The sequence below is a fragment of the Pseudoliparis swirei genome, chromosome 23, assembly GCF_029220125.1.
Source record: "Pseudoliparis swirei isolate HS2019 ecotype Mariana Trench chromosome 23, NWPU_hadal_v1, whole genome shotgun sequence".
In the NCBI taxonomy this organism is placed as follows: domain Eukaryota; kingdom Metazoa; phylum Chordata; class Actinopteri; order Perciformes; family Liparidae; genus Pseudoliparis; species Pseudoliparis swirei.
The window spans coordinates 23,168,777-23,193,443 of record NC_079410.1 but is presented as its reverse complement, the minus strand read 5'-3'; the positions used below and the strand labels follow the sequence as shown (position 1 = coordinate 23,193,443).

At 44.5% G+C, this 24,667-nt stretch overlaps 1 protein-coding gene across 1 annotated transcript in view; it reads right to left on the bottom strand.

Moving 5' to 3' along the window:
• The window catches only part of mettl22 (methyltransferase 22, Kin17 lysine), a 28,571-nt gene extending 4,453 nt beyond the window's left edge, over nucleotides 1-24,118 (bottom strand). Inside the window, exons 1-8 of the mRNA XM_056406109.1 lie at nucleotides 22,684-24,118; nucleotides 20,267-20,483; nucleotides 11,380-11,519; nucleotides 11,201-11,241; nucleotides 10,416-10,560; nucleotides 9,478-9,549; nucleotides 7,376-7,429; nucleotides 2,947-3,027 (exon numbers count right to left, since the gene is read on the bottom strand). Coding sequence (XP_056262084.1) covers nucleotides 2,947-3,027; nucleotides 7,376-7,429; nucleotides 9,478-9,549; nucleotides 10,416-10,560; nucleotides 11,201-11,241; nucleotides 11,380-11,519; nucleotides 20,267-20,483; nucleotides 22,684-22,789 — 856 coding nt within the window. The 5' untranslated portion in view covers nucleotides 22,790-24,118. The remainder of the gene's footprint in view (nucleotides 1-2,946; nucleotides 3,028-7,375; nucleotides 7,430-9,477; nucleotides 9,550-10,415; nucleotides 10,561-11,200; nucleotides 11,242-11,379; nucleotides 11,520-20,266; nucleotides 20,484-22,683) is intronic.
• Between the last annotated feature and the right edge of the window lie 549 nt (nucleotides 24,119-24,667).

Below are 24,667 nucleotides of genomic sequence, written 5' to 3'. Positions count from 1 at the left end.
AATCCAGGACTTGAAGAGGGTGTGTAGTTTAACAAATCTGAGACCCTCTTGTGAGCTTCGGCTGATTTTAGCTTTTTTTCTTCTAAACATGTCAGAGCTTAGCTTTCTTTTGCAGGTTGTAGCCCCTCCCAAATGGGGCCCAACCATGTAGGCTGGCCACATATAGCACTTAGCATCCCTGCTTGGGAAGGGTTTAAAAACCCGGAAAAAAACAAATTCCTTCCTTCAAAGGTTAACAACTCCTCAAATGTTTGTACTATATGAACAATTTCAATTGCATGCTACCCCATTTGGGAGTGGCTACAACCTGGAAAAGAAAGCTAAGCTCTGACATGTTTACCCAATTTGACCCGTTGGACCTGTTTTTGGGGCCCTTAGCTCGGTCCAAAACGTTAGGGTATTCATATTCAGAGGCCCCTCTTTGAATCTGAAAAGAATCCAGATCTTTAAGTTGATTGAAAGTATGAAAAATGTACTAAAAGACTGGTTTTAAGGATCTATAAGGGTTATTGGCACGGTGACAATTTTCTCTTGTGAAGGTTTTGGAGGAGATTCCCCTCATGACCTCAAAGTCTTATATCAAGGTCAGGGTTTTTTCTGGGTCAAAATGGGTCTTCGGTGCTTGCAATTTTTTTTATTCTTACAGGTCGGGCTGTTGAGTGAGTGATCAGCAGCTGGCCGCTCGGTCCATTCGCGCACCTCACAGTTGCGTATTGATCAGACAAGAAGACACGCTTATCAACTCCAGTGTTTCCCCTCCTATTATAACGGGGTGAAATTCTCTCCCCCCCCCCCCCCCCCCCGCAAACAATTCGCGATGCGCGCGCCGGCATCAAAGCTCTGCCGTGAAGCGCTGCGCGCACACGGGTGAGCACCCTCTCGCCTCGCTCAGCGGTGATTTTTGTTATTTTTTCCATCGCAGACTTTTTTTTGCCTTAGGCGCTCGGGAAAACGGCGTAGGCGCGCGCCCAAATTTTCTCTATGCAGGAAAAACCCTGAAGGTAGATATAATATCTTGAATATAAAGCAGAAGGGTTATATTTGAGAGACAATTGGGAGGTCAAGGGTCAGTCTGCAGAGTATGCATGTGTGTGCATGTGTATGTCTCTGCCTGTGTGTGTCTGTGTCTGTCATTCTGTGTGTGTCTGTCTGTGTGTGCGTGTGTAAGAGTGTGTGTCTGTGTGTGTGAGTATGTGTGTGTCTCTGCCTGTGTGTGTGTGTACGTATGTGAGTGTCTATGTGTTTCTGTCAGTGTGTGTGTGTGTGTGTGTGAAGCGATGTATTAGTTTGCATGCATATCAGTGGAAGTTGAAGGGTAAATCATGTTTTATTAACAATTCCCAAATTATTTTCCAGATTTTTCCGGGTACCTGCTCTTTTTGTTTGATGAGAAGTAAACACGCCTGTAAATAACGCCATGAAGGGTTTATTGTTTTGAGTTGTTTGACTGTTTGGCATTTTCCTTATTGATTTTGATGTATGCCTTTTATATTGTATTGTTTGAATAAATATAGACGTGTTATACTACTTCCGCTTAACAGACAAATCGGACTTTTATTTTGAAAGGTTAAAAGGAAGCGCACTTTTTTTTAGGTTAAAATGCGAACTTTATGGTATAGATTACGGACAGATGCGCATTTTATAACTAGTTTAATCGTTGATTTGACCCGTATGGGACTGACTCTGTTACGGTGGTGATGAGGTGGTGATCGTTTACGAGTTTTAATTAATGTATTGTCACCTAAAGAAAGAAAATATAGGAGCGTCACCAGCAGTAAGTCTTCACGCCAATTCATATGATCCGACAACGCTTATTGCTGTCAGAATACGCAGGCGAAACAACATATATAACATAATAATAAATAAGACTAGAGGACGCTTTTTACAATTCATAACAGCAATGTAGAAAAGAGAGACAACAAACGGCAAAGATACGTTGATCAGAGACAAATTTGTAATTATAATACGTCGAATACAAACGTAATCTGGAGAGAAATACGTTTCAGTCAAACGTAACTGCAAATTGCAGTTTAGGTTTGGGGGAACGTAATTTTTGTGATACAGGGTTGCACTGTTAGAGGCACGCCCACCAGCAGGGGGCGCTACGACAACCAGTCCTTCTGGAGGCGTCTGCTAGACGCTGAGGAGAACTCAACGCAACTGTTAGCTCGTAGCTAACAGTTCTAACGGCACTGACAGTACAAACTACGGCTAACGCTCAGTTTTTCCCTGAGGAGGAACCAGGAAGTACTTTCCCACGTCGTAACCGCCGTGTGAATGCAGCTCAGACCGTTTTCTACACATACAGGCCTAAAAAGAGGGAGACCTGGTCCTCCTCCAATCAGAAGACCGGAGGGTCGATCCCCGGCTCCTCCTCTAGCCGGAGGTCCCATCCCCGGCTCCTCCTCTAGCCGGAGGTCCCATCCCCGGCTCCTCCTCTAGTCGGAGGTCCCATCCCCGGCTCCTCCTCTAGTCGGAGGTCCCATCCCCGGCTCCTCCTCTAGTCGGAGGTCCCATCCCCGGCTCCTCCTCTAGCCGGAGGTCCCATCCTCGGCTCCTCCTCTAGCCGGAGGTCCCATCCCCGGCTCCTCCTCTAGTCGGAGGTCCCATCCCCGGCTCCTCCTCTAGCCGGAGGTCCCATCCCCGGCTCCTCCTCTAGCCGGAGGTCCCATCCCCAGCTCCTCCTCTAGCCGGAAGTCCCATCCCCAGCTCCTCCTCTAGCCGGAGGTCCCATCCCCAGCTCCTCCTCTAGCCGGGGGGTCGATCCCCGGCTAGAGGAGGCTACATATCAAAGTAAGTGAACGTTCACAGGCTTCAAGTGACCAGAAGACTAAAATATATCAATGCACATCTATTTATTGGATGTCCTGATGTCGGCCAATCAGAAGAGCTCTCCACACTCATTGATAAAGAGTGATATGCAACATGGTTCTTTTCATAACCTACCGTCGGCAGCGATGATGATCTCGGTGTTGTCGTACAAATCTGCAACTTCCTCCTCCGTCCAGCTGAACTCCACGTCAGCGTCTACGAGGGCCGACCAATCAGAAGAGACACCGGTGGTCACATGGTGTAACCAGGTGTGAAGGCCAGGAGGCTGTGCCCCTCTGGAACCCTCACCTCCTGCTTCTGGACAACTTCCTGTAAAGACCTCTCAGGAGGCAGAGGGGCAGCCTCTCCTCTCGAGGGCATGCAGCGGCTCCACTGAGACGAGGTGGACCATCTTAAATAAACATGACAACAGGTTGTCTCATGAAATGCTTCTGCTGTGAGCGTCATGAAACACATCGTCATCCATGTGAACCCTGATACGGTTCAGAGACATTGGCTCTGCGAGGTTTGAACCTCCCGTGAGGACAGGTGGGCGGGTCGAGGGTTCGACTCCTCCGTGTGTCCCATCGGTGAATGAATGTCAGACGGTCCTGATGGGCGGCGGCACCTGGCACGGTGGCTCCTCCCACCAGGGTGTGAGATGTCATGGAGCGTTAAAGAGCTGTGATTGGTCGGACGACTAGAGAAGAGATCTCAAAGTCGTCTCTTGTTTACTCTAGTCCTCTTAACTGGACTGTGTAACCTTCAGGCTCCTCTGAGCTCCGGCTGTACATTCCCTGTATTGTGTGAGCAGCGTGTGAACAGGGCCTGATGAAGACATCACAGCCTCTGTGACGAGGAAGAGAGGCGGGGCTCGGGTTCAGACGAGCTGTGGAGGACATGACTTCAAACTGGAGGTCGGATACCAAACAAGTGGATTCAGGAAGTGAACGTCTTCAGCTACGAGTCATTTCTTTATCTTTTGGGGTTTTCGGCTGAAATAAATCAATCAACAGAAATATAGAACGATTATGTTTCGGATGCAATACGCAAAACTGTGAGATGTCAAAAGATTCAAGTCAGTTTATTTTGTTCAGCCCAGAATCACAAACTCCCCTCAGAGGGCTTTACAGTCTGTAGACATAGACACCTGACCTTTAACCTCTGACCTCACATCGGATCAGGAACAACTCACAAGAAATAGAAACAAAAATTTCACGGGGAAGATGTCATGTGACCAGGTGAACAATATATGTCATGTGACCAGGTGATCAATAGATGTCATGTGACCAGGTGAACAATATATGTCATGTGACCAGGTGATCAATAGATGTCATGTGACCAGGTGAACAATAGATGTCATGTGACCAGGTGAACAATAGATGTCATGTGACTAGATGAACAATAGATGTCATGTGACCAGGTGAACAATAGATGTCATGTGACCAGATGAACAATAGATGTCATGTGACCAGATGAACAATAGATGTCATGTGACCAGGTGATCAATAGATGTCATGTGACCAGGTGAACAATAGATGTCATGTGACCAGGTGATCAATAGATGTCATGTGACCAGGTGATCAATAGATGTCATGTGACCAGATGAACAATAGATGTCATGTGACCAGGAGAACAATAGATGTCATGAACAATAGATGTCCTGTTTGTGGACTTCAGCTCTGCTTTCAATACAATCATCCCGTCCCTGCTGCAGGACAAGCTCTCCCAGCTGCACGTGCCCGACTCCACCTGCAGGTGGATCACAGACTTCCTGACCGACAGGAAGCAGCACGTGAGGCTGGGGAAACACGTCTCAGGCTCCCGGACCACCAGCACCGGTTCCCCCCAAGGCTGTGTTCTTTCCCCTCTGCTGTTCTCCCTGTACACCAACAGCTGCACCTCCAGTCACCAGTCCGTCAAGCTCCTAAAGTTCGCGGATGACACCACCCTCATTGGACTCATCTCTGGTGGGACGAGACCGCCACAGGTGGGAGACTGACCACCTGGTGACCTGGTGCAGCCAGAACAACCTGGAGCTCAACGCTCTGAAGACAGTGGAGATGGTTGTGGATTTCAGGAGGAATGCAGCCCCACCCCCCCTCTCATCCTGTGTGACTCCCCGTCGGCTGTGGAGTCCTACCGCTTCCTGGGCTCCATCATCTCCCAGGACCTCAAGTGGGAGCTGAACATCGGCTCCATCACCAAGAAGGCCCAGCAGAGGATGTTCTTCCTGAGGCAGCTGAGGAAATTCAACCTGCCAGGGAAGATGATGGTACAATTCTACGGCCATCGTTGAGTCCATCATCTGCTCCTCCATCACCGTCTGGCACCCTGCAGCCACAGCCAAAGACAAGCGCAGGCTGCAGAGCATCATCCGCTCGGCCGAGAGGGTTATCGGCTGCAATCTGCCTTCCCTCCAGGTCCTGTTCACTTCCAGGTCACTGAAGCGGGCCAGAAAGATTGTCGCCGACCCCTCCCACCCTGGACACTCCCTGTTCGAGTCCCTCCCCTCGGGGAGGAGGCTGCGGTCCATCATGACCAAGACCACCCGCCACACCAAAAGTTTTTTCCCGTCGGCAGTCGGGCTCATCAATGGAACCCGGACTGACTGACTGTCACCCCCAGGACTACCACCTCTTCTTCCACCTTCCTCTCTCCTCCTTCTTCCCCCTCCTTCCTCTTCCTCCTCCTCCCTCTTCCTCCCACTCCTCCTCCCTCCTCCTTCTTCTTCCCTCCTCCACACACGTCACTTTAACTTGAGGCCTCCTCCACACACATGCCACTTTATTTGCATGCACTTTAACTTAAACACACGCCACGCGTAACATACACTTTTAACTAAAACACACCACTTGAAGCACACACCCAAACACTTTCACATTACTTGTTGTCTTTCTGTCGTGTTGATTGTTGTTTGTTTGTCATGTCCAAATGTTGCACCTTCCACCAAAAAAAATTCCTCGTTTGTGTAAACATTCCTGGCAATAAAACTGTTTCTGATTCTGATTCTGATTCTGATTCTGATGAGACCAGATGAACAATAGATGTCATGAGACCAGATGAACAATAGATGTCATGTGACCAGATGAACAATAGATGTCATGTGAACAGATGAACAATATATGTCATGTGACTAGATGAACAATAGATGTCATGTGACCAGGAGAACAATAGATGTCATGTGACTAGATGAACAATAGATGTCATGTGACCAGATGAACAATAGATGTCATGTGACCAGATGAACAATAGATGTCATGTGACCAGATGAACAATAGATGTCATGTGACTAGATGAACAATAGATGTCATGTGACTAGATGAACAATAGATGTCATGTGACCAGGAGAACAATAGACGTCATGTGACCAGATGAACAATAGATGTCATGTGACCAGATGAACAATAGATGTCATGTGACTAGATGAACAATAGATGTCATGTGACTAGATGAACAATAGATGTCATGTGACCAGGAGAACAATAGATGTCATGTGACTAGATGAACAATAGATGTCATGTGACCAGATGAACAATAGATGTCATGTGACCAGATGAACAATAGATGTCATGTGACCAGGTGAACAATAGATGTCATGTGACTAGATGAACAATAGATGTCATGTGACCAGGTGATCAATAGATGTCATGTGACCAGATGAACAATAGATGTCATGTGACCAGGAGAACAATAGATGTCATGTGACCAGGTGAACAATAGATGTCATGTGACTAGATGAACAATAGATGTCATGTGACCAGGAGAACAATAGATGTCATGTGACCAGATGAACATTAGATGTCATGTGACTAGATGAACAATAGATGTCATGTGACCAGGTGAACAATAGATGTCATGTGACCAGGTGAACAATAGATGTCATGTGACCAGATGAACAATAGATGTCATGTGACCAGATGAACAATAGATGTCATGTGACCAGATGAACAATAGATGTCATGTGACCAGATGAACAATAGATGTCATGTGACCAGATGAACAATAGATGTCATGTGACCAGATGAACAATAGATGTCATGTGACCAGATGATCAATAGATGTCATGTGACCAGATGAACAATAGATGTCATGTGACCAGATGAACAATAGATGTCATGTGACCAGATGAACAATAGATGTCATGTGACTAGATGAACAATAGATGTCATGTGACCAGATGAACAATAGATGTCATGTGACCAGATGAACAATAGATGTCATGTGACCAGATGAACAATAGATGTCATGTGACCAGATGAACAATAGATGTCATGTGACCAGATGAACAATAGATGTCATGTGACCAGATGAACAATAGATGTCATGTGACCAGATGAACAATAGACGTCATGTGACCAGATGAACAATAGATGTCATGTGACCAGATGAACAATAGATGTCATGTGACTAGATGAACAATAGATGTCATGTGACCAGGTGAACAATAGATGTCATGTGACCAGGTGAACAATAGATGTCATGTGACCAGATGAACAATAGATGTCATGTGACCAGGAGAACAATAGATGTCATGTGACCAGGTGTGTGATTGGTGTGTTACCTGTACAGAGGTCATATTGGAGCCAATCCAACTGTCTCACTTTTACTTCACCACCTGGTGAACAATAGACACATAAACACATCAATAATCACTCAGGTAACGAGAAGTAAAAGCATCCTTCACTATTGTGAATGTAATTAATAGCAAATGGAACACGTACCTGTGGAACCCTCGGAGGGTCTCACTTATTAAAGACTCATAATGTGAAGAATCAGAATAATAATTGCTCGTCCACTCACTGACATTTTGTTTTGCAAGCATCAGTGTCCTATAATTCCCAGAGCGGCAATGCACTATACTCTTTAATACAAATATGTGATAAATGCTTTATAATGCATTATCAAAGTGATTATAATGCATTATCAAAGTGATTATAATGCATTATCAAAGTGATTATAATGCGTTATCAGTGATTATGATGCATTATCAAAGTGATTATAATGCATTATCAAAGTGATTATAAAGCATAATCAAAGTGATTATAATGCATTATCAAAGTGATTATAATGCATTATCAAAGTGATTATAATGCATTATCAAAGTGATTATAATGCGTTGTCAAAGTGATTATGATGCATTATCAAAGTGATTATAATGCATTATCAAAGTGATTATAATGCATTATCAAAGTGATTATAATGCGTTATCAGTGATTATGATGCATTATCAAAGTGATTATAATGCATTGTGATTATAAAGCATTATCAAAGTGATTATAATGCATTATCAAAGTGATTATAAAGCATTATCAAAGTGATTATGATGCATTATCAAAGTGATTATAATGCATTATCAAAGTGATTATAAAGCATAATCAAAGTGATTATAATGCATTATCAAAGTGATTATAATGCATTATCAAAGTGATTATAAAGCATAATCAAAGTGATTATAATGCATTATCAAAGTGATTATGATGCATTATCAAAGTGATTATAATGCATTATCAAAGTGATTATAATGCATTATCAAAGTGATTATAAAGCATAATCAAAGTGATTATAATGCATTATCAAAGTGATTATGATGCATTATCAAAGTGATTATAATGCATTATCAAAGTGATTATAATGCATTATCAAAGTGATTATAATGCATTATCAAAGTGATTATAATGCATTATCAAAGTGATTATAATGCATTATCAAAGTGATTATAATGCGTTATCAGTGATTATGATGCATTATCAAAGTGATTATAATGCATTATCAAAGTGATTATAAAGCATTATCAAAGTGATTATAATGCATTATCAAAGTGATTATAATGCATTATCAAAGTGATTATAATGCATGATTATAATGCATTATCAAAGTGATTATAATGCATTATCAAAGTGATTATAATGCATTATCAAAGTGATTGTAATGCATTATCAAAGTGATTATAATGCATTGTGATTATAAAGCATTATCAAAGTGATTATAATGCATTATCAAAGTGATTATAATGCATTATCAAAGTGATTATGATGCATTATCAAAGTGATTATAATGCATTATCAAAGTGATTATAATGCATTATCAAAGTGATTATAAAGCATTATCAAAGTGATTATGATGCATTATCAATGTGATTATAATGCATTATCAAAGTGATTATAATGCATTATCAAAGTGATTATAAAGCATTATCAAAGTGATTATAAAGCATTATCAAAGTGATTATGATGCGTTATCAAAGTGATTATGATGCATTATCAAAGTGATTATAATGCATTATCAAAGTGATTATAATGCATTCTCAAAGTGATTATAAAGCATTATCAAAGTGATTATAAAGCATTATCAAAGTGATTATGATGCGTTATCAAAGTGATTATAATGCATTGTGATTATAATGCGTTATCAAAGTGATTATGATGCATTATCAAAGTGATTATAAAGCATTATAAAAGCATTGTCTATATTTCTGAGTGCTTATAACCATAATGAAAAAGTGCTTTAAGCAGATTCTAACTCCATGATAAGTGTGTTCATAATGACGTCTTGTTGGTGCATTATGATGCATCATACACTCTGATAGATGCTCAGCAGCAGAGACCGGGTTGGGATTTGCAGGAATTATAAATCAGTAAATGATTGAGTCATTTGTGGTCTCACCGGCCGGCTGGATGATGTGTTGATTCAATGTCACGTTTCTCTTGCACATGCTCAGAAGGTCTTCTCCCACATCTGTGAAACAAACAAACAGGAAGCCGTAACATGAGAGGTTGTTGTTTTATAAACTTTAAAAGATCACTTCTATCCAAATGCCACGTTGGGTTGACTTTCCTCTTCCGGGTGTTGCTATCATTAATATCAGCTATTTAACTTTGCTCAAAAAATAATATCCGCTAAAGATGTTTAGAAGAATGAATCGGTTGTCTGGTGACGAGCTCAGAGGGTTAGGGTTCACGAGTCGCTAAAGGATGCTAAGCTACGTGTAGCTATCTGAGTACTCACAGGCTCCCGATTTTATTTTAAATATGAAAAGTAGTGTTGTGTAGAAATACTTCTTGAGGTACTGTACCTGTGCAGTAGTGTTAGTAGTACTTCATGAGGTACTGTACCTGTGCAGTACAGTGTTAGTAGTACTTCTTGAGGTCCTGTACCTGTGCAGTACAGTGTTAGTAGTACTTCTTGAGGTCCTGTACCTGTGCAGTAGTGTTAGTAGTACTTCTTGAGGTACTGTACCTGTGCAGTAGTGTTAGTAGTACTTCTTGAGGTCCTGTACCTGTGCAGTACAGTGTTAGTAGTACTTCTTGAGGTCCTGTACCTGTGCAGTAGTGTTAGTCGTACTTCTTGAGGTCCTGTACCTGTGCAGTAGTGTTAGTACTTCTTGAGGTCCTGTACCTGTGCAGTAGTGTTAGTAGTACTTCTTGAGGTCCTGTACCTGTGCAGTAGTGTTAGTAGTACTTCTTGAGGTCCTGTACCTGTGCAGTACAGTGTTAGTAGTACTTCTTGAGGTCCTGTACCTGTGCAGTACAGTGTTAGTAGTACTTCTTGAGGTACTGTACCTGTGCAGTACAGTGTTAGTAGTACTTCTTGAGGTACTGTACCTGTGCAGTACAGGGTCGTGGCCACGGAGCCCATCACGATGCTGGTTAGGCCCGTTCCCGCTCCCAGCTCCAGGACTGTGGCTCCTCTGAACAGGTGAGGCTGAGCGAGGATGAAGTCAGCCAGCAGGAAGGCACCGAGCCACACCTGAGCAGAGAGAACCGCCAACCGTCACCGACCGCCACTCACACACCTGACTGGCTCACCTACACATCTCCACCTGCAGCCTGAGCTCCTCACGCCCAGAACAAAGACGTCTGTCAAGAGTCACTAGCTTTGTCCCTTCTGGGTTACCGTAGCAACACGAAGAGGCTCCGATCCGTATGAACTGCTTGATGCCTGCTACCAACTATGTCATGGCCCTGCTGAGACTCCGCCCACTCCTCCTCTCTACCTCCACCTGATGGATGGTGGAATATGCCGACTACCAACTCTTCATCCACTCATCTTCATTGTGTTGTTCCTGTGTTTTAATGTGTGTGTAATGATTCCTTCTGGTCACATGACATCTATTGTTCTGTCCATCCTGGAGAGGGATCCTCCTCTGTTCTCTCCTCAAGGGTTCTGACCTTTTACCCTGTAGGGTTATTTGGGAGTTGTTCCTGATCCGATGTGAGGTCGAAGGTCAAAGGTCAGGGATGTCTATGTGTACAGATTGTAAAGCTCTCTGAGGGGAATTTAGAATTTGTGAGAATGGGCTCTACACAAATAACCTGAATTGAATTGAATCTCTCCATGAGCCATTGAAGGCCTCATGGAGCAGTGACAGTGGATCTCCGTCTCTCACCTGCTTGCCGACGTCCTCCAGGCTCGTGGCCATCGTGTGCTCTGGAGACAGATTCACCCTCGTTACAACACGTGGAAACGCTTCCTTTCATATGACAGAGTTCAAACCACCGGGACGAGGACCCTCAGGTGATCTTCATCTGCTCTACATGATCACACGGAGGTCCTCCTCCTCCTCACCGATCTTTATGACGTCTTTGCAGGTCTCGTCTTCGTCCTCCGTACCCTCGTCTTCCTCTTCCCGGGCCCAGCTGGCCTGTTTGAGGATGATGGGGCGGACCAGGTCTCGGCTGCTCTCCTCGCCGGGGTCCTTCCTCGGTCTAGGGAGGCAAAAGAGGAGCACTCCTTCAACTCCTCCTTCAACTACTCCCTACTCCTTCAACTCCTCCTTCAACTACTCCTTCAACTCCTCCTTCAACTACTCCCTACTCCTTCAACTCCTCCTTCAACTACTCCCTACTCCTTCAACTAATCCCTCAACTCCTCCCTACTCCTTCAACTACCCCCTACTCCTTCAACTACTCCCTCAACTACTCCCTACTCCTTCAACTAATCCCTCAACTCCTCCCTACTCCCTCAACTACTCCCTCAACTACACCCTACTCCTTCAACTAAACCCTCAACTCCTCCCTACTCCTTCAACTACTCCCTACTCCTTCAACTACTCCCTACTCCTTCAACTACCCCCTACTCCTTACTCCCTCAACTACTCCCTTCAACTACCCTCAAACTACTACTCCCTACTCCTTCAACTACTCCCTACTCCTTCAACTACTCCCTCAACTACTCCCTACTCCAGAAATGGCAAACACGGCCATATATCGCCCGTTAGGTTTTTTTAATCCCACCAACTTGTCCAAATTGCAGTTTTGTTTACTTTCCGCAAAAGTGCGAAAGTACTCGTCACAAACCCTTCACCATGATTTGTCAACGTGCTTGTCTGTCAACATTTTTAAAAAAAAAACAACCAATGAACACTCAGTAAATCACAAAGGACCCGCCCACCACACAGGTGAGACTCATTTAGAAACAGCCGCAGTGATTTTGGCTTACAGCGCGGAGCCTGGAGGAGCTGCAGAGCCACGAGGAGGAACACGCAGCCAGAAGAGATCCACTTGGACCGGGTAAGGGTCTTTACTAAACGTTACGTGTCCATTACGTGTCCCGTCACGGTGTCCGTTACATGTGTGCGGTGCTGACTAGTATTGTATTTTACAGAGAGGATTCACCAGCGCCTGCAGCTCCATCTGCAGCTCCATCTGCAGCTCAACCTGCCCGGCCAGCAGAGAGGTCTCGTGCCCCGGAGGACCACCAGCATGACACGATGACATGATGTTATTATATAGTGAAGCCATATTGTAAATAGTCTGTGCCAATAGTTGTGTTCTGTTTTCTATTCCTCAACATGTATATAATGTAGTTTTATTTATTTATGTACAATACATATTTTTTTGAAAAAAAAAAATGTAATGGTCATTTTTTATTTGCACACAACCCATGAAGATTTATCTGCAATATGAAGTCATTTCTCAGTCCCATCTTTATCATTTTGGTGAATGTGTGACGGACTACATAATTTTTACTCAAAAAATGATAATAACAAATTTAGTTTTCCACATTTATTTACATGTATCTAGCATTGTATTCAGATATTTCACTGCTTTTGTGAACCTATGACCTTTGGTAAACCAATTTCAAACACCAAAACAGTTCGTCCACATGATTAAAGAGGGGTTTCAGAAGAGATATGAATAATTTTTAAAAATCTAACTTCAATTTTCAGCTTTAGGGCCATATTTTCTCTTTCCACTTGTACCTGAGGACAATTGTGCCTCATTATATAGAGAGCTGTTGCCTATAGAGCTGCTGAGACAATCCGTCCATTATTTTGTGGGGTTTAAAACAATTAGAAATTATTGAGCTTGATTATTTCGTTGGGTAATAATTTGTTTTGAATGTTGAAAGTGATTCCATTGATCTTTTTCCAGTAAATGTCAATTTCTAAACTTTGCACCTTCAATTGAAATGTATAAAAATCAGACGCAATCTCCAGGTTTAATAAATTACATTGCGTGTCCAAATCCTCCTGGCCCGGCCCATTTAGGAGTCAAAAAGTTTGCCCACCCCTGCCCTACTCCTTCAACTATCCCCTACTCCTTCAACTACTCCCTCAACTACTCCCTACTCCTTCAACTACCCCCTACTCCTTCAACTACTCCCTACTCCTTCAACTACCCCCTACTCCTTCAACTACTCCCTACTCCTTCAACTACCCCCTACTCCTTCAACTACCCCCTACTCCTTCAACTACCCCCTACTCCTTCAACTACTCCCTACTCCAACTACTCCCTACTCCTTCAACTACTCCCTACTCCTTCAACTAATCCCTCAACTACTCCCTACTCCTTCAACTACTCCCTACTCCTTCAACTACTCACTCAACTACTCCCTACTCCTTCAACTACTCCCTCAAACTACTCCCTTCAACTTTCAACTACTCCCTACTCCTTCAACTACTCCAACTACTCCCTACTCCTTCAACTACTCCCTACTCCTTCAACTAATCCCTCAACTACTCCCTACTCCTTCAAATAATCCCTCAACTACTCCCTACTCCTTCAACTACCCCCTACTCCTTCAACTACCCCCTACTCCTTCAACTGCCCCCTACCCTTCAACTACAACCATCCCCTACCCTCTTTCACCCTACCTTCCCCTACTCCTTCAACTACCCCCTACTCCTTCAACTACCCCCTACTCCTTCAACTACTCCCTACTCCCTCAACTACTCCCCTACTCCTCAACCACCCCTACTCCTTCAATCCCACTCCTTCAACCAACTGCCCCCTACCCTCAACTACTCCCTCTCAACTACTCCTCAACCACCCCTACTCCTCAACTCACCCCTGCTCCTTCAACTACTCCTGACTCCTTCAACCACTCCCTACTCCTAACTACTCCCTACTCCTTCAACTATCCTCCTACTCCCTTCAACTCCCTCAACTACTACTCCCTACTCCTTCAACCACCACCAACTACTCCCCAACCCCCCTACTCCTTCAACTACTCCTACTCCTTCAACTACTCCCTCACTCCTTCAACTACTCCCTACCCTCTTCAACTACTCCTACTCTTCAACTACTCCTTCCTCCCTACCTTCCCCTTCAACTACTCCCTACTCCTTCAACTACCCTACTCCTTCAACTACTCCCTACTTCAACTACTCCCAACTACCCCTACTCCTTCAACTACTCCCTCAACTACTCCCTACTCCTTCAACTACTCCCTACTCCTTCAACTACCCCCTCAACTACTCCCTACTCCTTCAACTACTCCCTACTCCTTACTCCCTCAACTACTCCCTACTCCTTCAACTACCCCCTCAACTACTCCCTACTCCTTCAACTACTCCCTACTCCTTCAACTACTCCCTACTCCTTCAAATAATCCCTCAACTACTCCCCACTCCTTCAACTACTCCCCACTCCTTCAACTACCCCCTACTCCTTCAACTACTCCCGACTCCTTCAACTACCCCCTACTCCTTCAACTACTCCCTACTCCTTCAACTACTCCCTACTCCTTCAACTACCCCCTACTCCTTCAACTACTCCCTACTCCTTCAACTACTCCTACTCCTCAACTACCCCCTACTCCTTCAACTACTCCCTCAACTACTCCCTCAACTACCCCCTACTCCTTCAACTACTCCCGACTCCTTCAACTACTCCCGACTCCTTCAACTACACCCTACTCCTTCAACTACTCCCTACTCCTTCAACTACCCCCTACTCCTTCAACTACCCCCTACTCCTTCAAATAATCCCTCAACTACTCCCTACTCCTTCAACTACTCCCGACTCCTTCAACTACCCCCTACTCCTTCAACTACTCCCTACTCCTTCAACTACTCTCTACTCCTTCAACTACTCCCTACTCCTTCAACTACTCCCTACTCCTTCAACTCCCTCAACTACCCCCTACTCCTTCAACTAATCCCTCAACTACTCCCTACTCCTTCAACTAATCCCTCAACGACTCCCTACTCCTTCAACTACTCCCTACTCCTTCAACTACCCCCTACTCCTTCAAATAATCCCTCAACTAATCCCTCAACTACTCCCTACTCCTTCAACTACTCCCGACTCCTTCAACTACTTCCTACTCCTTCAACTACTCCCTCAACTACTCTCTACTCCCTACTCCTTCAACTACCCCCTACTCCTTCAACTACTCCCTACTCCTTCAACTACCCCCTACTCCTTCAACTACTCCCTACACTACCCCCTACTCCTTCAACTACCCCCTACTCCTTCAACTAATCCCTCAACTACTCCCTACTCCTTCAACTACTCCCTACTCCTTCAACTACTCACTCAACTACTCCCTCAACTACCCCCTACTCCTTCAACTACTCCCGACTCCTTCAACTACCCCCTACACCTTCAACTAACTCCCTACTCCTTCAACTCCTCCCTACTCCAACTACTCCCTCAACTACCCCCTACTCCAACTACTCCCTCAACTACTCCCTACTCCTTCAACTAATCCCTCAACTACTCCCTACTCCTTCAACTACTCCCTACTCCTTCAACTACCCCCTACTCCTTCAACTACTCCCTACTCCTTCAACTACTCCCTACTCCTTCAACTACTCCCTACTCCCTCAACTACCCCCTACTCCTTCAACTACCCCCTACTCCTTCAACTACTCCCTACTCCTTCAACTACTCCCTACTCCTTCAACTACCCCCTACTCCTTCAACTACTCCCTCAACTACCCCCTACTCCTTCAACTACTCCCGACTCCTTCAACTACTCCCTACTCCTTCAACTACCCCCTACTCCTTCAACTACTCCCTACTCCTTCAACTCCTCCCTACTCCAACTACTCCCTCAACTACCCCCTACTCCTTCAACTAATCCCTCAACTACTCCCTACTCCTTCAACTACTCCCTACTCCTTCAACTACTCCCTGCTCTCAGCTACCCCTACTCCTTCAACTACTCCCTCAACTACCCCCTACTCCTTCAACTAATCCCTCAACTACTCCCTACTCCTTCAACTACTCCCTACTCCTTCAACTACCCCCTACTCCCTCAACTACTCCCTACTCCTTCAACTACCCCCTACTCCTTCAACTAATCCCTCAACTACTCCCTACTCCTTCAAATAATCCCTCAACTACTCCCTACTCCTTCAACTACCCCCTACTCCTTCAACTACTCCCTACTCCTTCAACTACTCCCTACTCCTTCAACTACTCCCTACTCCTTCAACTACTCCCTACTCCTTCAACTACTCCCTCAACTACTCCTTCAACTACACCCTACTCCTTCAACTACTCCCTACTCCTTCAACTACTCCCTACTCCTTCAACTAATCCCTCAACTACTCCCTACTCCTTCAACTAATCCCTCAACTACTCCCTACTCCTTCAACTACTCCCGACTCCTTCAACTACTCTCTCAACTACTCCCTTTCCAACTACTCCCCTACTCCTTCAACTACTCCTCAACTTCGCCCTACTCCTTCAACTAATCCCTACTCCTTCAACTAATCCCTCAACTACTCCCTACTCCTTCAACTACTCCCGACTCCTTCAACTACTCTCTCAACTACTCCCTCAACTACCCCCTACTCCTTCAACTAATCCCTCAACTACTCCCTACTTCAACTACCCCCTACTCCTTCAACTAACCCCTACTCCCTCAACTATTCCCTACTCCTTCAACTACTCCCTACTCCTTCAACTACTCCCTACTAGGGATGGGTATCGTTTGGGTTTTTTCCGATACCGGTCCTAAACCGGTACTTTTAAAACGATACCGGTGCCTGAACCGATACTTTTTTTTAAAAACGCACAATGAGGACATTAAAAACCTCTTTGGCCATATTCCCTGTAGAAGCCGTTATCATGGAGCACTGACAAACAACGGATATCGGACTGTTAACATACACAATGTTCTCCATGATGTGATGTGATATGTATTGTCATGTGCAGCCTTTATAGGGTTAATCCTGTCACTGTGTTGATGGGCAGATAGAACAACCAATCAGAGGGACTGAAGATGACACGTGACACATAAAGTTTTGCTTCTGACAGCGAGAGTTACACTGAAACAAAGTGATGCCCCACGGTCTTTATTCCTCCGTCATTATATTCCCGGTAACACCGGGTATACAGCCGGGATCGCTGTACATCAACACATCTGCTTGCAGACTGTCACGCTCGTAGCTAGCGATAGCTACGAGCTAGAGCTAGCTTAAACATGGTTATAATGGCTAATTTATTATTTATTGGGGTACTTTTATGAATGCAAGACTTGTAATCAACGATACGGTACTAATCTGAGTTAATCATCGGTCTCCACGTGTTCAGGGGGACCGGTGACGGTCTCCCCGTCGCGCCCAGCCTGACGCTGGTGTGCTCGACACGGGTTCACGCCGTCACACACGGCGCAGCCTCCTCTCTCAAACTTAAATATGAGAGGCTCGTAACCTGCTGACAGGGCGGAGTCACCAGAGAAGTTCACAACAATAGTTTTTTTCAATTTCAATCGGCTCAGGCACCGGAAAGAAGCACCACATTGGCACCGGTTTCCGGTACCCAACCCTACTCCCTATCAGTGCCGGCTCCTGAAAAAATTCTCAGGGGGGGCAATTTCTTTGATAATGATTAACCCAAAACCACAGACCTTCAGACAGCTGTCTATGTGTAGCTTTCTCACAATGCCATCAAGTCATGTGACTCCAGTCAGTGTGACGGCTGTGACTGAACTCTGTCTGTGAGCTTGTTGTTAGTTCATAAGCAGACAGACAGTCTGAGGCCATCTGTGAGCTGTCTGTCAGTAATCCAGCTCCTGGTCTTTGATTTGGGGATGTTTTCAACAAGATTTAAATAATTATAATAATAATAAATATGACATCACCATTTGTGACTCCTGCATGTGAGCTTTTTCAAATAATAGAATAAATACAATTGCAATCACTTTCAAGTAAACCAGATTGCTCCACCAGACAAGAAAAAAGCTCAATGTTGAGCTTTTGTTTTGAAGGGCAACAGCAGAAAAGCCCAACTCACGGAGGTAAGACCTGGCAAATTGCCAATAATCTCGGCTGTCGCGCAGGCGTAACTTGTTAATGCCGTAACGTAAACATTTACAAGAAGGTACAGGCATTTCACCATTTATTTATTCATGACTTAGTTTTATGTCGGTGTACTTTGACCGTGTGTAATATGTGAAGTTATCAATAAAGGTCTTTCTGCATTTCCCCTGCGCCTCAACTGTAGTCCTACGTTCCTCTTTCAGGAGCACAGCTGACAACACGGCTGTCAGAGAACCCGTTGACAGGCGCTCATTAACATCAGGCGGAGATCTTTTCTGACGTCGATCGTCAGGAAGAAAACGTTTCAGAAGAGACTTTAGAAAATGTTCGAGAATGAGGAACAATGTGTTTCTGATTTTATTTTCATTTTATTTTGGAGAGTGACAGCGAACGTCTCCGAGGTCGACCGATCGACGTGTTGGCGACCGCTGCTCTTGGAGGTCCTACTTCTATTGTTGCCAATGTGTCTTCATTGTTACGCCGACCGAAAGGAGTCTCTTTCAAAGAAAGAATTGAATCGCTGCTGTTGCCCTGAGCACCGGCCGACTGAATCGCCTCTGTCGAAGCTGTATGACGTACTGAGACGCTTTTACGTCGATTACTTATGACAAGACCTGGAGGGGCGACTCCTCCCGGAAGCCATAGAGAATGCATTGAGAGCTCTGTTTTGTGAAAAAAATGGGTTTAACATTGGAGTCAATGGGAGAGGTCTGGGGCGATTTTCATTTCGCCCAAAGTCGCCCCAGAAGGGGCGGGGCCATTTGAAGCACGACTTTAGGCTGACTGAATGACTGTTACCTGATTGGACAATGACACACAGAAGCAGAGCAGACGTCTAGTGGTAGAATGAGACTTTTTTTCTTCTTATCCCCTAGGCAGTGCGTCGCCCCAATCGCCCTTATGGACAAGCCGCCCCTGCTCCCTACTCCTTTAACTACTCCTGGCGGGCTCACCAAGAATGAATCTATCTGTAAATATCTACAGGGACATCTACATATGACCAAAATAGAACTTTATACCAACTCTTATGTTTTCCAGAGGTGCAGCGCTGGTCCTGGTCTGACATTAAACTGGACTCAACAGAACCCTGTGTGTTAACACAGCGGTCCCCAACCTTTTTTGAGCCACGGACCGGTTCCGTGTCAGAAATTATTTTCACGGACCGGCAATATAAATGACGTAATAAATATGACGTCAAACAATTATACGAAGGGCATAAAGTGCCAAAACAACAACTCATCATTACGCCGAATGAGTGTGAGCCGTGCTTGTTTACCTGCAACGAGCCGCTAATGGAGACGGCGACTCAGACGTGTGTTTGGTCCGCTGCTCCTCACCGAGTTCTGGTCGCTGTCATTAGAACAGGCAGAGTTGTTGTGTGAAATGTCCCTTAAGGCCACCGTCATTTGCATCTCCAACACATGTTCTTCCTTCTCGGACGGCTCGGTTCACCGGGTGGGTTTGTTTACAAATGGGTTGCAGGTCTATTCCTTTGCAGTCGGGTCTTTTGTGGTTGGAGTACTGCTCAAACTCTTTGAAAAGCCTCTTCCACCCGGTCAACGTCTGAAACATGTAGAATGTTCCGCTGTTCACTCGCCCACACAGCAGCGACTTCATCGGCCAACTTAAAACCAGTTGTCATTTCCCTGAAGTGACAGAATTCATTGAGCAGGTTGAATATGTTTTAAGATTCTTTGTCACTGTGCCGCCAGCAGAGGGTTCGGCGCGTGAGACTCGCCTGCAGCGAGAAACCCGAACTTTAAGACTCCTGAACGCGGCTCAGACCGACACACGGGTATCCGGTCCTTTTTCAAAATAAGATATTTTTTCCGACTGATTAAAAAAAATAAAAATAAACTTTATTTATTCACTTTTTTTCCGCGGACCGGTTCCAACCAAGCCGCGGACCGGTACCGGGCTGCGGCCCGGGGGTTGGGGACCCCTGTGTTAACATACCGACGCTGGATATCAATGTCTCCGTCCACATCCAGACACGACTCCACACTTCCTGTCCCGCCCTCCTCTCCATCGTTTGCAGGTGTGACTCGAGTGTCCTTATCCTCGTCTTCACTTGGTTCACAGCGTTCCTCCTCCGCCTCCTTTAACCCTTTCCCTGGGTCACTGTTGTCATGATGTTCACCGTCTGACAGGATCCGGAATTTAGTGAGGAAGACTAGAAGGAAGAACAAGACAATGTTAGACAGTGAGAGGATGAAATTCACACATAAACTAGAACAGTGACATTGAACATTTTATTTATTCCAGCATACCACCAAAACAGATGTTATCGTTCTTTGTCTTTAGCTATATATAAATATTAGGGCTGTCAGCATTAACGCGTTAATCTATGCGATTAATTTGGCCGCGTTAACACACTAAAATATTTCAACTTTGTTTACTTCCGGTGTTCGTTGAAGTTTTTACACTCCTCTGAGTGTCAAACCGCGGCAGTACGCGAAAATAAGGAGCATAAATAAGGAGCATAAATGAGTTTAACTCGTGGATGAATCAGTCGGGTTTCCTCCTGCTCCTCCTTCCTCCCGTCTCCCCCTCTGATACACAGAGGAACGGAGGGGCGACGTGTCGGTGACGCAGCGGAAAGAACTCGACACACGAAACCTTCACCGTGATTGGTCAATCCGTTTGTCTGTCAACATTTTGGGGAAAAAACAACCAATGAACACTCAGTAAATCACAAAGGACCTCCCACCTCACAGGTGAGGCTCATTAGCAGCCTGTCAGTCAGAGAGCAGAGAACACGGCACCAGGACAACTGAGCCTCATTAAATAGAGCTGAGATTGTTCTGGAATGTTTGATGTATAACACGTGGGGGTGTGTCATATGCAAACGCCTTTAAAAGGTGAATTTAAATTTTTTTTGGTAAAATGTATAAAATGCCACCAGCCTCCAGAGGGTGAACAGGACATATGTGAATGTCAGTCAGTCACCAAGGCCACTGGTTCTGCTGCTCAGTGGTAAAGATGACAGGACCAATGGGGTCTCAATATACTTCTTTTTTTTTACTAATCTGATGTTTCACTGAAGAAACAATTTATCATCCACAATATTAAATACCTCGCTGGCACTTTATAGGTAGGAGCCTCTTTGAAAACACAGCTCTGTGTGAAGTTTGGTCTTTAAAAAGAATGAACTTTTAACTTTTAATTGCGATTAATCGCGATTAATGAATTTCAAAATGTGCGATTAATTAGTTAATTTTTTTTAATCGATTGACAGCCCTAATATATATATATATATATCTTTAAAGGTTAACCGGGGCATATGTCCAGAATACTGTAAACTGATATTTACAGATGTGATTTGCCAGTCTAAGATGGGTTCAAATCAAATACTAACAAGTCACCATTGGCAGGGCCCTGTGGCCCGGGAATGGTGACCAACCAGACTGCCTGAAGTACAGATGCACTGATGTCGGTTATCGGCCCCTTACTGAACGATAGAACTCGGGTATCTGTGACAATGGGCTGATCTGGAATCAGATACCATGATTTAAATATATATTTTGTTCGGATGCCAGTGTTTAAAACAGGCCTGATGTAACAAATACAAGAACAAGCCAAGTTTCTGCCACAGAGAGGCATCAAATCGGTACCAAAACCCAGGTATCGAATCGGGGCTGGAAAGGTCCGATCAGAGCATCCCTGGGTCATTCAGGACACAACCCTGTTCCAAGTGCTCAGAGCTGCTGATGTTGGATCGGCCACACACAAGAACTGGCTTGTTTTTCATACTCTGAACAACGTGAGAACAATGGGCAAACAACGTGCTAACAGCGAGGTAACAACGTGCTAACAGCGAGGTAACAACGTGCTCATAACGTGCCAACAACGAGGTAACAGCGAGGTAACAGCGTGCTAACAACGTGCTAACAACGTGCCAACAACGAGGTAACAACGTGCTCATAACGTGCCAACAACGAGGTAACAGCGAGGTAACGTGGTAACAGCGTGCTAACAACGTGCTAACAACGTGCCAACAACGAGGTAACAACGAGGTAACAGCGTGCTAACAACGAGGTAACAGCGTGCTCATAACGTGCCAACAACGAGGTAACAGCGAGGTAACAACGTGCTAACAGCGTGCTAACGTGCTCATAACGTGCCAACAACGAGGTAACAACGAGGTAACAACGTGCTAATAACGAGGTAACAGCGTGCTAACAACGTGCTCATAACGTGGTAACAACGAGGTAACAGTGAGGTAACAGCCTGCCAACAACGGGCAAACTAATTGCTAACAACGTGCCGTTAACCTTTTCTTGATTGTCACATGATGTCCTTTTCCTACGCATCATCAACAACAATAGACACACGCGTACTGGGTGTAAAAGTGAAGAGGTGGTGGTACACACCTGGCTGTCCAGCCGCGTTGAGGCGGGTCATGAGGCGGCGGTCGTCGGGCTGCAGCATGTGGACGTCTGACAGCACGGTGTCGTGCTGGAAGGTGATCTGGTTCATGGCAGAGCAGAGCTCTTCCTGGAGAGAGGCACACAACTACGACTGCAGGCTGACTTATGAACAACGAGGGAAACACACCTGCTCCATGAAGAACATTTATCCACAGAGGGAACATTAGCATTACTCACGGCCGTGAGATAATGCAAGTATTATGGTTTGTATTGGTTTATGTGTATTGTTACTCTTTTGGAGAACCAGACCGATGGGCTGGTTCATGGACTGCATTCAGAGAGTGCTTTACAACACACGGATATATTATTGAATGTTACATGTCACACACGGGGATAAACATTCACACCCACAGCCATTTAGAGTTCAGTATCTAGGACATGTAGACCATTAGGGACCAGGAATCAAACCAACAACTCACGCTCTACCCCCTGAGCGGAGTGGAATGCTCAAGAACTGCCACTGGACTATATTGATGCATTCTTCTTTAATATCATAATCTACTCAATAAATATAATGCTGAAGAAGACCATTAACTCATGTTAATTTAGAACTGAGGTAATAAATCAGGTGAGATGTAGAGCCATTATCTCACAGACTTCTATACAACCAGAGGAGCCACCCCCTGGTGGTCAGGAGAGAGAATGCAGGTGTAAGGCCCTGCAGCATTGGTTTCATTCTGGGCTTGATGGACTCGGTGGTATTGGAGTGTTCTGGTTCCCGTCCACTTTGATGAGGTCCAAGTCTTACTAAGTATTCGTGGTTAAAGAAGCGGCCCAGGAACATTCCAGGTTGCATTTAGAGTTTGTCTTAATGTCTTCAAAGTGAAGGAGTGACATCATCGGCCTCGCAGCATTATGCAACGCATACATTCAACGACTTGGTTTAGGAGGAGTACAACTAAGGCCCCGATGTTTCTTTATAACTACTCAGTAAAAATATAGACATGTAAAAAGGAACAACATCCCTTTCCGCCTATAATTCGTGTGCGTTTGGTCAGTTTGAAAGGTAAAGATACAAGATGTGCTTTATTAGAATAACTGTCTGTGAACGTCCAGATGGACTGACTGATGAGTCCAAAGGGACATGAGACACGTGTTCATGTTCCAGAACATCTACCAGACGACTGAGCTGGGAGATTTACAGGCGGAGTGGAGCTCCTTGACTGGAAATGTTTCAGTGACATCTGTCTTCATGTGTGTGTGTGGGGGGGGGGGGGGGGCTCACATTACACTGACTCTAACAGTGTGTGGTTTTAAATAGAGCGGTGGTCAGCTCAACATGAAACAGGCAGCAGAAGGCATTTATTTTAGGGAGTTATTTTGTATAAATACATATACAGGACTGTCTCAGAAAATTAGAATATTGTGATAAAGTTCTTTATTTTCTGTAATGCAATTAAAAAAACAAAAATGTCATGCATTCTGGATTCATTACAAATCAACTGAAATATTGCAAGACTCCTTTTATTTTAATATTGCTGATTATGGCACAGCTAAGAAAACTCTAAAATCCTATCATAAAATTTGAATATTTCCTCAGACCAAGTAAAAAAAAAGATTTATAACAGCAAAACAAAATCAAACATTTGAAAATGTATTTCCAGGTGTTTCGAGTTAATTAGACAATTCAAGTGATTTGTTTAATACCCTACTAGTATACTTTGTCATGATATTCTAATATTTAGAGATAGGATATTTGAGTTTTCTGCTGTAAGTTATAATCAGCAATATTAAAAGAATAAAAGGCTTTCAATATTTCATTTGATTTGTAGTCAATCCAGGATCCGTGACATTTGCTTTTTTAATTGCATTACAAAATAAAGAACTTTATCACAATATTCTATTTTTCTGAGATAGCAGGTTTCTGAAACTCGAACTGCGACCAAATGGTACCAAATGTATTTTGCGCCTAAAAATAGACGGTGCG